Below are 13,828 nucleotides of genomic sequence, written 5' to 3' on the forward strand. Positions count from 1 at the left end.
TAGAAAACGTACATTTTTATGGAGAAATCACAAAGTCTGCCGTGCAGGGGCCATCGGCACGTCACCGATGACCCGCCCGATGCCGCGGTTCAGTCCAACTTTGTTACTGTGGCTGTTGTGTGAGGTGAATCGATCTTCAAGTTTTCTCTTATCTTTGCCCAGGAGGATATTGATCATCCGACGATGAGGTAGCTCGGAATTCTAAATGCCAATCTTTCTACTACCGCCACGCTAGTTGGCTGTCATTGGGAAGATAAGATGGTAGCTGAAAGTCTGACAACTACCGGTGCGAAGACGGAGAGTTTTACCTCACCGACAAGATAGATACCGGTAGAATATGCCCCGTTTCTAGACATGCCGTGAACGTGGCCCGGCAAGGGTCCCTTCCGGACCACGGAATTACAGAGGCAATCGTACTCCATATCCGTACAGCTGGCAAGGCCGCAGGATGGAACTCTGCTTAGTACGCAGCCGGACTTATCTCGTAGACTTCTATCCCCCCCCCCCCCCCAAAAAACACCTCAAAACACACATGTGGAAACAATTTGACTCCGATTTCATGCATCCTGCTCAAAGCTGCAACACACCGTGCCTTTGGCCATGTCTTTTCATAGCAGTCCCCCTTTTGGATGTGTTCCGCTCTTGCCGCAGCATGCATGCCCGTCTACCAAGGCGGCCACCGGGATCCTACTGCACCTTTCCTGCCCCTTTGAGTCCCCAACTATTCATACAATCCCCAGGCCCGATCAAAAGTCTCAGGAATCGGATGATTGTACAAACGACGATGCAGATGCCCGAAAAGCATCCCCTATCTCCGAGCTGCTGTCAGATCCCGCGTCTCCCGTTCGGGGAGATACCGAATCGAAGCAGGGCAATATACGAGATGCTATATCCCGAGTTTTAGATGCGGGCGCCGTGGGGTTGTGTTCGCTCCCTGGCGATGGGGGGTTTGTTGGTGAGGGTTTGTTCAATCACCGCATATCCACGCCGTGCGGAATGTCGGAACCTGCTCGGAAACACCCCCACGGTTCCCGTCCTCGCCTGGTGAAAACGAATTGCCGTTTGTGCTTCACACTGAGAAGATGGTTTTCATTTTTGGGATAACAGACATGTGCAACTCAGAAGAGCACAATCGTGAGGTAGGACACGCGCAAGTATGTGCTTGAAAAAATCACGAAAACAACGTAGGACTTCCACCTTGCCACAATTCGCTGGTGGGTGTTACCTATGTGCATCTCAAACCCGTCAAAAGGGGACCGGCGCCGCGATCGTCGGTGATGACGTCCGCGCCGGCCATTGCTTGATTTCCTAGTAACAGCAGCCATGCGAGATCCGCATGGCAGAGGCCGATCGGCGCGGCAGGTCCGAAATGCCACGCCCGAAGACCAAGAGAAGGGTCCCGCGAGTAAGTTCTTTTTGCCACCGAAACCCGATGAGCCGGCTACAAGCTACATGTTGCCTCCAACGGCAGACCGGTGCTAGCCAAGCCCGATATCGACATCATTGTGCGCCGTACCTGCATATGTCAGAAAAGCCTGCGTGCTGCCATGCCCACGTTTTTAGTTCATGTACACACATACCCCAATTGAAACGGTATGAAACGGTACCGCCTCGGAGACGAACCCGTCCACAACGCCGGCCGACTTTGAAGCTCCGGGAGCAGGAACGGAGTAAGGGGCCGGGCGAAGCGGAGTGAGTGCCTGCCGCCTTCCGTTGCCGAAGGGCAGGAAGCCACCAACGGGGCCATGCACGCTCATTCCTTCCTTCCGTCCCTTCACAAAGCCATCTTCATCAAGCCTGGCAGGCCCGATTTCATGAAAGCCAGCTGCCGATGCCATCTTGGAATGAGTTGAGAACTGTCTCGCTTCCTTACGTCTTGTTCACAACCCTCTTGATAATTTCAGTACCTCGGAGGCATAAAAGCGCAGGTAAAAAAATCAAACCCTTGGCCCAGGCAGGCAGGCATCTGAATACTTTCTTACCGATCCTGGGAAGCGCATTGCCCAGTCACCAAAATTACTAGGTACGAACATGCACCCACCACAAAGGGAAGCTATCCACGATAGCTTCGCTTTTGGTTTTCCCAGGAGAAATAGTCGCACCTTTGGTTTCTATGAGGGTCTCGACTTTCAGCCTTCATCCCCGGGCATCTTCCGCTCCCTCGCCTGTCGGGTCAACCGTCGCCGTATCTCCCCCGGCTCAATATTGAACGAGACCCCGGGCCGCTTTCCGCCTCTTCTCGCCGAGTCAATTAGAAAATTGGTCAATACACGTACCGAGGAACAAGGGCCCTGGAGCAAATCACCGCCTGTCACCGTCAACCCCTTTCCCCCCTCTAGGCCCGGACAACACGGAACTTTTGTCTTGATTGGGCGGTTCGGACGGCACGGTCCTCCAGGCCTGGGAAGTGGTAGGCATGCCATACAGGAACGGATACAGCAAAGGTCATCCATCAACCCGGGCCATGCTACGATGATATTGGTATCGAAATCGTGAATAACGACTAGCCTCCTGCTCAGAGAGCCCGACGACTCATGATTGCGCCTCATTGCGATGGTATCTATACACAATAGACACAACAACAAGCGGTGGACGGAAGAAGGAAATATCATAATATGGCCTCCCACAGCGCATCAGGGTACCTTACGGATCTTACAATTCCCGCAGGACTTCAATTGGAAGAAAAGCCACTGAAACCGGGCGAGCAGCCAAGCAAAAAACATCATTGGCAGAATCGAGACAATTGTGCCGCAGGGCGATGCGCAATAACATTAAACACTAGACTCAAGAGACGATCGCCTACCAAGATCCTTGGGCCCAAGCAAGTTTGATTAACAAGACTCGGGCGAGTCTCACGCACCCAAATCCTTCGACTCTGCTGCGCGGTACTTATCCCATTTCCTTTCCTCCCCCCCCCCCCCCCCCCCCCCCCCCCCCCCCCCCCCCCCCCCCCCCCCCCCCCCCCCCACCCCCCCCCCCCCCCGCCCCACCCACTCCCCCCCCCCCCCCCCCCCGCCCCCCCCCCCCCCCCCCCCCAAAAAAAGAAAAACGAAAATCCTTTCCTTGGCTCCAACGGTGTCCGTCACGCTAGAATCACATCAGACGCGCAGAGACACTTTAGGCTACCCGTGCGGCACCGGACGGTGCCCAGGCACACATTGCCACACTTTCTAGTACCTGATTACAGGAGACCTCTCACGCCTCTCGCTCGAAGTCTCCTTGCTTGGGTCTTACTTGGTGAGGACGGCCACGGTGCACAGGTGGAAATTAGGTACCGAATAAGGTAGAGCGTGGCAATGGATCCGATTTCTGGGATCCATCCTCCCCCGGCCCCCCTCTCCTCTTTGAGTCAAAATTCTTATTCAGGTGGGGGACCCTGCTAGGGTCGCTCAACTTCAAACACGGCGAGATTGCAATCGCGGTGTTTTTTTTTCTTGGTTGCTCAAGTCGCGCTACTAAGGCACCTACGTTCGACGATGTTATGCGAGCCTGAGCTCCTGGTATAAGTTTTGATGACGTGAGATTCACGCAAATCGAAAGGCCCTGGCAATAGTATTCAAATCTGAATTGTTTTTGATTGTCAACGTTTTGTCTGTCTCAACTACCTCGGCGAAATGGCACAAGGCGTCCTCTTCAACTCTTCTCTAAAGGTATCATAGTCCATCTTCCACAAACACTACCCAGCTGCTTCAAGAAAAAAGTCATCCGCCATCTGAAATGCAATTCCCATTGTTCGACTTTCCTCCTCTCGCGTGAAACATTGGCAAGGCCGTCGCAGAAAAGCTTCCTCCAATTCTTGGAGACAGAATTCCGCGGGAGAGCGTGATCATTAAAAGTACCAGATTATGTCGCAAGGTATGGCCCCAACTGCGCGCTAGGTCCATGAAGGAACATGCGTAACTCAGTCGTGATAAGGATCGTGATCGGAAGTGAAAAAGTTGTACAATCCGCTCTCCGGGCGGCATGATTTTTTTCGGTTGTCTTTATGCGCATGTACGGTCGTTCAAGAGTTCCGGTGGATCCGCTTACAGCAGGAAGGTGAAGAAGAGGCCGGCGGCACCGAGAGCAAGGTTGGCCTTGTTCATGAAGCCGGAGTTGGCGGCAACGGTAGAGGGGGTGCTGGAGGCGCCGGCAGCGGTGCCGGTGGAAGAAGCGCTGGAAGAGCCGGAGCCGGAGCCGGAGCTGGAGCCAGTGGCGGTAGAGGCAGCGTCCTCGGTGGCAGAGGCTCCGCTGGAAGCGGTGGCGGAAGCAGAGCCGGAGGCGGTGACGGTGCTCAGGGTGGTCTTGGAGTCGGTCTTGGTGGCAGTCTTGGAGGCGGAGGAAGAGCTGTCGTCGCTGCCGCCCTCGGTCTTGACGACGATGGACTCCCAGCTGCCGGAGCGGTCACCATAGACGTACTCCTTGGCGCCCTTGACACCCTTGTTGCCCTGGTAGTCAGTGATGGTGATGGACTTGTAGTAGGCGTTGTAGGGAGCCTTGGAGAAGTCGGTGTAACCACCAGCCCACTCGACAGTGCCCTTGGGGGCGTCCTTGCGGCCGGCAACCCAGGTTCCGATCTTGACCTCCATGGGGGTCTGGGGGAACATGGCGCCACCCTTGGCGTCGGCGTACTTCAGCTCACGAACCAGAGCACCGTCGATGAGCCACTTGACGGACTCCTGGGTCCAGTCAATGGTGTAGGTGTGGTAGTCGTTGAGGGGGTTGGAGACGGGGTGGTAGGCACCACGGTCATAGGTGCTGGTGTCACCCTTGCCGAAGTAGTTGGTCTGAACCTGTGCGTTGTCACCGCCAACCCACTCCCAATCGATCTCGTCGAGGTCGTCGGACTGGAGAACGACGGAGGTGACAACACCCTGGCCGGTAGAGGCCTTGAGGACGACGTCAATCTTGCCGAAGAAGATGTACTTCTTGGAGGCCATGGTGGGAGCATCGGTCTCCTTGTTGATGGCGAACAGAGCACCGCCATCCTCGAACTTCACGGCAGTGCCGTCAAGCTTGCGGAAGACGGAGTCATCGTTGCCCTTGGTGAAGTCGATACTGACCGACTTGCCCAGAGCAGGGTCGGCAGGGCAATCTAAAGATCAGTCAGCAAGGCTGTTTCACTGGAAGACCAAACGGCGGTACGAAAACCGAGGACGGAAAAAAAACATACCCTTCTTGGTAGGATCGCAGGTGGTGAAGGTCTGGGCAGAGACCATGGTGGAAGCGGCGAGAGCCACGGTGGCAGCGGAGAAGATCTTGGAGAACATTTTGCCGGTGATTCGTATACGTCGATCGAAGGAAGAAGCGAGTAGCGAGTTTGATGAGAAAAGGTTCGAAGGTGACGGGATATTTATCAGAGGCCGCTGGCAAGTATTAAAGGAGCTGGAAGCTGGAAGTGGCTTGAGGAGGAGTGAGAGTGTGGAAATAATGAAAAGCTATGCCGATTAACGAGGGACTGGCAGGTAAGCTAAGAAAAGGCAAGAGGTAGAAGCTCGTGGGGAAGCAAAATAAGAAGAGGTGAGGAACGAGGTAAAAGGGTAGAAACACACGAACGGGGAGGATGGTTTTATTACTTGGACTCGACGAGATGAGGCACAGCAGTGCCCAGCTGGGCCAACTAGGCAGAACATGAGCAACCACACCAACAACAGGTACCAAGACCAAGTATCTGTGGTACCCAAGCACTAGGTAAGCACCGGTGACCATGGACAGACCAGGGCAAAGGCGCACCATGGCTCGTTCTCTCTTGTCTTGGTGACTTGGTCCCTGGGCTGGACGGGACGGGGGTGGGATGTGTCTCCATGGGTCATGGCCCACGCTTCACGAGCTGGGCGAATCAATACGACCTCGTACCTTATTCAGGACCCTGCACTTGCCTAGTGTCCTGGGAAGGGGGTGAGGGGGTGGTCATCGGCCAAGCCTTGACTCTTGAGCCTGAACCATCGACACCCCTGGTCTCTTAGCTCTTGGAGGAAAGGTCAGAGTGACTGGGGGTTATGGGACCGTTCGCTGTTGTTGTCAAAGGACAACTTCTTTGAGTGTGTTGATGTGTGTGTGTGTGTGTGTGTGTGTGTGTGTGTGTGTGTGTGTGTGTGTGTGTGTGTGTGTGTGTGTGTGTGTGTGTGTGCACGCACAACTGTCAACTGGTGAAGGCACCATATGGAGACTTGCAACTTGTGAGTGGCGACATGACCAGAGAGAAGAATAGCGAGTGTTTGAAGACTGAAGATCCAGGAAGTGAGAAGTCAAGGTGGACTGGTACTGGGGAGGCCGGTGAGCTGCTGTTGCTTGTTCCCAAAGTCCCTCCCACGAGCAAAGGGTTAATTTGCACTTGCATAGATGGCCCAATGAAAGAAGAAGGAATCAATGACTTTGCCCAAAGAAGAAAGGCAGCGGGAGGGGTGGCGCTGCTTTCTTTTTTCGTCCGGGGTCTCCTTTCCGTAAGGCAGAGGAGGAGGGACTGGGAGAGATTGACTCCTAGAGTCTATTCCGGGTGGAAGGCATCACCAACCAGCGGGAGTCTGGTCATGATAGAGTTGACGGAAGTCGGAAGAGCACGGTATCTTAGTGTAGAAAGAGAGGAAAGAGATGCGTCCAAGGATTCGAAGAGCAGCTGCCTTCCATTCCTGAGGGATGAGCAGGCTACAGGAAACACACACACCACTTGAGAAGTTGGGACGGCACTCTGCCACTCCCAGGTCAATGGAAGCGACGGACCATGCATGTATCTGGGTACGTACCGCATCTCAAATCTGACTAAGAAGTACGTACAAAATGTACGTATACTGTATGGAGACATCGAGGGATATCTCTCGTACGGCACTACGGATACGGTCCATCATACGGATACATCATTGCGGACCATGGCCCACGGTCAATCAAGCATAATTTCCTGGCAACGGCCACTTGGGACGTCGGATGATCAGCATTGATTGACATGGAACACGAAGAAACACCTCGCTACGCTTCGTGATGAAGCGCGCGGAATTCCGCCAGACAGATCAGATTCCATCATACTCGCCTCAAGAGTCAACGCTCAGCACCTCGCCTACCACTACCACGTCCATGAGTGACGTTGCGTTGCACATCGTGTTTGCTGCCGGCTTCTTCGACTCGACCGGGCCGTTTCCAGTGCATTCCAAAGAGCTGCTACCACGAGGCGAATCATTCCTCGGGATGACTTGGAGGTAACGTCTAGCGATGGGTCAGCCAACCTGCCTTAGCTTCCTGCTGTCACTCAGCCGCCCGCCGTCTTTGTTCCCTCGCGCCAGCATTCCAAGAGGGCACATGGCGCCGGGTCCGCTAGCAGACAAGAAGTTATGCCGCTGTTGTTCGACAAGCTGTTGTTGAACCAAGACCAAGAAGGGTTGCTTCCTCGCTTTTCCAGGGAAGCCGAACAGGTTCACCTCGTTGATCGACGTGTCTTATCGAGTACCAAGCCGAGAGCGCAACCAATTTTATGCTTCCTTCGCCTGACAAAATAAGGGGCACTGCAGTCTGTGTTCACTGCAGGGGGCTCCAGGACCCAGACACCGGGGCACAAATGGACAGTCACTGCAGCCTACCGCCATCGTACGTCCACCTGATGGCCGGTGCCTGCAACAACTCAGCAGGTGAAGCAGCGGTGATCCCTGCGGCACATCCGTGAGCCGGTCCGTGTCGACTTCTCTCTGAATTTTGACTCTCTCAGTGACGGGCAGGCGGTCTCCAACTTCCATCGAACCCCCGCGCTCAACTCGACTCAGCAACCCGACTTGCCCTGGTCAACAACATTACCACAGCAAGACAAGAATAATCTCGGGGCCCCGTTGCCCGACGATGGCGCCGTGTCTGGCCGTGAGCTTCCCGCTGCGAGGCTAAACTCTCGCTCGTCCAGTGGGAGATCCCCCTCCTCCAAAACCTAGCGCACCTTAACTTAGCACCGCAGCATACACAGTATTGTCAGAACTTGGCACTCTATGGGTCTAGGTATCTCCTGCTTACATGCCTTGCTCGCGAAGAACCCGCGGACTCTGTATGCCACACTAAATTCCTGCATCTACACTCGCTCTGAGGCCATGTGCGCGCGCATAATGTAGGGGTAAGCAGAGCTGCGCCCGGCAATGCAGCAGTAGATGTGCTTTCTCGGCGGCTTCGAGACTCGCAACCATCTGTTTGGTCCAGCGCGTCTCCGGAGTCTTGGATTGTCCTTCGTGCTCATTTCGGGGCTACCAATGATCAATCTTCGAGAGTCACAAAGTCCTCATCCCACCTCCTGAGATATACCGAGCCCCGCGGCCACCGTCGGCCAACCACGACCACTCGATCTCCAAACTCCAGTAGCAAAATGTTGCAGCGCCCCGTTTATTTCACAGAGTCCATAATCCTAGCGCTCCAAGAACCAAGCCACATCGCCAATTCTGACCTATCGCGAACCGGAACCTGCTGTCCAGAGGTTGAAACAGGAGTTATCCTTCCAGGAATCCCTTGATTTCTTCTTCTTGTGGTTTGCGAAGCTCCGAACTGAGTTCAGAAGTTCAGCCCGACAGTTCGAAACAAAGGGCGGCCCGGGGAACAGGACTTTCTTTGCCCAGTCACAGTGCAGCCCGCCCCTTTTCCCACCGTCATTTCTAATACCTAACCGTTCGATACGGATACTCTCAGTCTCATTTCATCTTTCAGAGATCTCAGTGTCTTGTCATTTGCCGACTAATAGCTCCCCCCTTGTCTCTCCACCATCGGCGCGAGTGCTCTTACTCGGAGGTCAGGGCAAATTCAAATTTCTCTTAGCCACTTCAGAAGTTCAGACTGCGTGCCGATGCCCCGAAAATACTCCAGAGATCTTCATAATTCTCCGCTGTACGGCCAGGGGCCAAGGCCAACACGGGGCTACCACTCATCACGCGCCATTTCACAACACGAAAGAAGGGTGAAGAGGGCGAGCGACCCTGGTCACGCAAAAGGCTTTACTGTTCAACGTTCACCTCGGTACTGGGCCGAAGGGAAGCGACAATGAGTCGAGGCAAGCGCGCTGCCGCAGAGAAACAGAAGCAAGATACGGCCGCTCCGTGCCACAGCCGCCGCAACGTTCCATAGCCTCGAGTTCTCTGATCGACTTGTTCTGGCAGTATGCAGCCGACGACGGAACGGCGGCTAGGAGTATCCTGGACTCTTCCACGTTCTACGCGCTGTGCAGCGGCCTACTTTCGAGGGCAGTGGGCACTCGTATCCGGTTGGCCGGGTTGCCTCAAACCGCCCTCCCAGGCTGTCAGGCGGTGGCTGTGCGAGCCAACATCGACAATAGGCTGTGGTCTCTGCTCGTCAACCTGGCATTGAACCGCATCTCAGCCCTTTCGGTAGGCCACTCTGTTGCTCCGAACCCACATAACAACAACATGCGATCATTGATGTAAATCCTTTTCAGCCTGCTAATGTGATCGAAAGGAGCTCGGGCTTCCCCTTGCTCAGAGAGCAGCGAGGAAGGCTGATCTCGAGTCCTGAACGTCACTGGGCCCACGTTGTTTTACGTTCTCCATCGTATCGACTGGGCCACTATCTTACCAGACTTTCGTGATGCTGGTCTCCGTGGAGGCTATCTAGGGCTTGCCTTTGAAAGTGCGCTTATCGACATGGTGAGCTATGTGCAGTTTGATACCTCTCCATATTGTGCATGGAGGCGGCGCAGGGCTTGCAGCAAAGGCTTGCAGACCATGCTGTCAGATATATTGATGGGTATCACAGCAGACGTAGACAGATGGGTTGAAGGTTAGTGATCGGGTTCCGACTGCAAACTCGCTTCTGTACGACCAGTAGCCCCTCGCCACGCATGTACCTTATCCGATGACATATTCAAGCCGATCCTGCAAGATCCAACTCTACAAGCCTCGAGAACCAACTTCTACAACTACCGACATCGAAAAGTAACCAAAATAAACTCCCCTCCAGACCTAAACCATCGCACCCATTATCCCGGAACAAAGGCTGGCAGGCTGGCACAACGGGCCAACATTCCCAAAGAAACACCCAGGCGGCCCCCTGAAGAAACGAGTTAAAAGCGCGCCACTAGCGCCAGTAGCATCTCTAAATTTAACTCCACGAAGAACCAGAGCCCGCCGCCCCATCCCGTCCACGGTCACGCCCCCAGTAACAGTTGTCGCCGCTGCCCGCCCGTCTCCGAAGAGGGAAAAGTGCTTCATCAAGCGTGCCATGCTGGTATGGAGCTTCTGCCACCCCTTCGCTAATCTCGAGCGAAACCTCGTAAAAGTTGTCTATCTGCGGGAACGACGCTGTCAATTGCCCCCCAGGTTCGCATACTGAAAAGTCCACTGACGTCTAGCTGCATTCTTGGGCCTTTCGCTCAGCCTTATGACTCTTGAACTTTGATTCTCGTTACGCGCTCCAACCAGGGTTTGACTGGAGAAAGAACGGCGGTCAAGGTTTCCATCGGACCCGACTTCTTTTGAAGTCACGGCGTCTCCGACTGTTCCCCTCTTGAACCCCTGGACCATGGGTCGTGTGCCGTTCAATTTGGATGGGTAGCCAATGGTCTTGCACACAGTTGTCTGGCCAGATGTTGCTTTCCTGCAGATAACGCATACCAGCCAAAGTTGTAGGTGCTTACTTGGGCTTACGATCCTTCATTGCAATCCCACGAACGAACAACCAAGAAGAATCGTCAGTCAGAACGTAGATTTAGAACAATGCAGTCATCTTTATGCGAGGATTGAATGACTGTTCCTTTGCTTACTCTGACCCCTCAAAACCGTACAGGATTCCCGTGCCGCTTCTAGGAGGAAGAGCTAAAGATGTGCCTGTCATTATAGGTTCTGACTGTTGCTAGCTATCGTGATATAGATCTGACGGTGCATGGAGCAATATCTGTATGCTTTGTCTCACTGGCTGACACTCGGTTCATTTATGACACTCCTTTATTGGCTGAGCGGCGGCTGCCTATACGTCTCACCTATACACGGAGCATCCAGGATTCGAGGCCATTCATGGACGACGGCACAGTTGCTAGCACACAAGATAGATATAATTGGGTTGATGTATACTTCTAAGCGTTGGGGTCCGGAATCCACTAAGCATCGAACTTAGTATGCGGAAACCACAGTGCAGTCTGGTTCGCCTTTGAATCATTGAATCATGACACGGAGGGTCGCTCAGAATGGCAGGTGATCGAGATCAAAGTCTCTTTGGTGACCACAGAAAGATGGGATCTCATCTCAGGCTACGCCCTATTTTTTCGGATAATATTGCCGTGATATGGAGGTTCTCAATTTTCATTGTTGAGGTTATGGGTTACGCCGGCGAGATCCCATCTGGGCCCGAACCCATGTCCTACATTTTGATAAGTATACAGATCAGTTCTGCCTCAGACAACACCGTTTCCAATAGTATCAGCGCTGTGCTTTTCGCAATCATGAGGCCCGTTGCGCCAGCTTGCCCATGTAAGACACTCCCAAGGCTATTGCGTCCAGCTGAATTGTCGGTAAACGTGCCGTGGAGTGCCCTCTCTCCCTCGGCAACTGAGGGATGGTCTCGAATCCCATTGAGGAGGAGCTATGAACTTCGATAGAACTTACTTGCTTGAGAATTTCGAGAACGAAGGTGCCTCACGATAAGTTGCAAGTTCATGAGGGTGCTCGGCGTTTGTCTAGCAACGCAGCGGCTCCATCGAGATAGCATTTCTCTGGGATACTGTTTCTCGACCTAGATATGTTCCTGTTTGGTGGAATAAGGATGACGACTTCGATGAGGTTGCCCCAATAGCGTGGCTTTCGACCACGAGCCGTACTCATGTCAGGCATACCTCCATGCCTTAGTTGTTGCTCTTCTTGATACCTTCAAAAGGCCAATATCAATACGGTTGGGAGTATACCGAGACGGAATTGCATAGAGATACGATAGAGACTAGTATGTGCCTCAAATCCCATCACCAGGCTATGGTATATCTGTCGCTATGCCCGGACCTAAAGATTGGTTTTTGTAAACGTTGGCGATGCGTTTGGAACCAGTGTCCCGGCGTAACCTTCACATCTGCTTCGTCGAGAATAAAAGTGTGTCTACATCAGATGAAAGGACAAAATAACATTTGCAATGATAATGCGCGGTTGCTATACCATCGAATACAATCACTGGGCAGATTCCGTCGTCTCAAAGCCGCACCCGTCGGCCGGCCGCGGGAAGCACTCCGGCCATGGTGGATACCTTCCGGCCTCATCGCCGAACGTCATCTCAACCCGCCCGTTCTTCCCCCCTCCCTCACCTCCCAGCCCCAAGACAACTTGACCTGTCAACACATAACCAATGGCCGAGGCCGTAGACTCAGAGAAAACTCTGGGAATCAGATCTGAGCCGCGATTGCCATTACATACCTTCCCTCCGCCCATGATCATACCGCCGCTGAAGCAGCCGCACCAGCAGACCATCATCCTCCTACACGGCCGAGGTTCCAGTGCGAAAATATTTGCGCCGGAGCTTCTGTCTGTCCCACTTAATAATTCAGCCACATCACCGGGCTTGAATGCTTGTACTTTTCGAGATCTTCTACCGCATACGCGCTTCGTTTTCCCGACTGCGCCGCGGTCGCGGGCAACCATTTACAGACGGGCCATTATCAACCAATGGTACGACGGGAGCGGCGACTGGGAGGATACACTACTGGGCCACGCAAAGGAAACAGTTCTATTCATACATTCTCTATTGGAAGATGAAGCCATTCGGCTGGGCGGGACGGATAAGTTAGTGCTCGGCGGCTTCAGTCAAGGCTGTGCTGCGGCGCTTGTTTGCCTGTTGTTGTGGCGGGGGACGCCACTCGGCGGTATACTGGGTATGTGTGGGATGTTGCCCATGGCTGACGTGATGGCCGAGGCCATGGCGGAAGGAGATTATCGACTGGGTGGACGGTACGATGAGGCGCCGGAAGGCTCTGATGACGGTCCCTTTGAGCACTCTGATGGCGATTCGACGACTAGCTGGGAGGGTCATCGGTCTGAACACGATCCGGTGGAACGAGCATTGCGTATTCTGGGGGACGAGATTGGCATCACGGTAGCGGAGCTAGCGACGCGTCCATCATTCCTGGAGACACCTGTGTTTCTCGGGCATGGGACCGTGGATGATAATGTCCCAGTACGCTACGGTCAGGAGGCGGCGAGGGTTTTGCGAGCGATGGGCTGTGAGGTCGACTTCAAGACCTACGATGGGCTAGACCATTGCTATTCCAAGGATATGCTGAAGGACATGATAGGGTTCCTTGGAGACATAGCGCCGGGTTCACGATGGTCTTGAGGCCGCCGGACTACGAAGCTAGTTTTGGTGGGTTCATATGGATGCCAGCCGGCTTAGGAGTAAATCCAATGATCAGTTTTAATCTTCACGTCCAGAGATGGACGACGCTTGGGAACTGAGGAAAATATGGCAGCTTCGAATCTACACATGGTTTCCCGCGAAAGGATATTTCATCAGTGGGTCGATTGTCAAACGACTTGCTCAGGTAGCTGGAGTGTTGACAACTAAGATCATTTAACATCCAAGAGGCGCTTTAGGATTTCCGGATTGACAACAGTGGCAAGCCTCCCATACACAGCTCACAAAAGCTTGCTGGAAGCCAGCTATTCTCGTCGCAAGCAGGTGACGCTGGTCTTCATTCGAGTAAAGGACCATTACGTCTTTGTATGTATGCCCCTATGGCGTCGAACGTTGCTTCGGCCACCGTTTGCATCGAATGCCACGCCGTACCTAGCTGACTCGAGGCAGCCGTTCACGTGTCTTCAAAAGATTCTGCCCCCCTTTTTCTCATGAACCTGATCCAAATCTTGCCGGAACGTTATGTATGGTTCACTTCATCCCAGGCACCTGAATA

At 53.8% G+C, this 13,828-nt stretch overlaps 7 protein-coding genes across 7 annotated transcripts; 3 read left to right on the plus strand and 4 right to left on the minus strand.

The window, feature by feature from the left end:
* Positions 1–1,245: 1,245 nt before the first annotated feature.
* Positions 1,246–1,838, minus strand: CCOS01_09274 (uncharacterized protein; the record flags this gene model as incomplete). The annotated part of the gene is made up of 2 exons (XM_060457433.1): positions 1,246–1,308; positions 1,581–1,838. 2 exons carry the CDS (start codon positions 1,836–1,838, stop codon positions 1,246–1,248), a joined length of 321 nt encoding a protein of 106 aa, XP_060312133.1.
* On the plus strand, positions 1,337–1,696 carry CCOS01_09275 (uncharacterized protein; the record flags this gene model as incomplete). The annotated part of the gene is made up of 1 exon (XM_060457434.1): positions 1,337–1,696. The coding sequence occupies one exon, from the start codon at positions 1,337–1,339 to the stop codon at positions 1,694–1,696; it is 360 nt and encodes a 119-aa protein (XP_060312134.1).
* Positions 1,839–3,701: 1,863 nt separating the features above from the next.
* Positions 3,702–3,830, minus strand: CCOS01_09276 (uncharacterized protein; the record flags this gene model as incomplete). Its single annotated transcript, XM_060457435.1, has 1 exon — positions 3,702–3,830. One exon carries the CDS (start codon positions 3,828–3,830, stop codon positions 3,702–3,704), a length of 129 nt encoding a protein of 42 aa, XP_060312135.1.
* A 195-nt stretch (positions 3,831–4,025) lies between these two features.
* Positions 4,026–5,249, minus strand: CCOS01_09277 (ice nucleation protein; the record flags this gene model as incomplete). The annotated part of the gene is made up of 2 exons (XM_060457436.1): positions 4,026–5,074; positions 5,153–5,249. 2 exons carry the CDS (start codon positions 5,247–5,249, stop codon positions 4,026–4,028), a joined length of 1,146 nt encoding a protein of 381 aa, XP_060312136.1.
* Positions 5,250–5,355: 106 nt separating this feature from the next.
* CCOS01_09278 (uncharacterized protein) lies at positions 5,356–5,715 on the minus strand (the record flags this gene model as incomplete). Its single annotated transcript, XM_060457437.1, has 1 exon — positions 5,356–5,715. The coding sequence occupies one exon, from the start codon at positions 5,713–5,715 to the stop codon at positions 5,356–5,358; it is 360 nt and encodes a 119-aa protein (XP_060312137.1).
* A 1,239-nt stretch (positions 5,716–6,954) lies between these two features.
* Positions 6,955–7,886, plus strand: CCOS01_09279 (uncharacterized protein; the record flags this gene model as incomplete). Its single annotated transcript, XM_060457438.1, has 2 exons — positions 6,955–7,169; positions 7,673–7,886. The coding sequence occupies 2 exons, from the start codon at positions 6,955–6,957 to the stop codon at positions 7,884–7,886; spliced, it is 429 nt and encodes a 142-aa protein (XP_060312138.1).
* A 4,384-nt stretch (positions 7,887–12,270) lies between these two features.
* On the plus strand, positions 12,271–13,254 carry CCOS01_09280 (acyl-protein thioesterase; the record flags this gene model as incomplete). Its single annotated transcript, XM_060457439.1, has 1 exon — positions 12,271–13,254. One exon carries the CDS (start codon positions 12,271–12,273, stop codon positions 13,252–13,254), a length of 984 nt encoding a protein of 327 aa, XP_060312139.1.
* Between the last annotated feature and the right edge of the window lie 574 nt (positions 13,255–13,828).

The sequence above is a fragment of the Colletotrichum costaricense genome (genome assembly GCF_030867565.1).
Source record: "Colletotrichum costaricense strain IMI 309622 chromosome Unknown Scaffold_9.1, whole genome shotgun sequence".
Classification (NCBI taxonomy): Eukaryota; Fungi; Ascomycota; class Sordariomycetes; order Glomerellales; family Glomerellaceae; genus Colletotrichum; species Colletotrichum costaricense.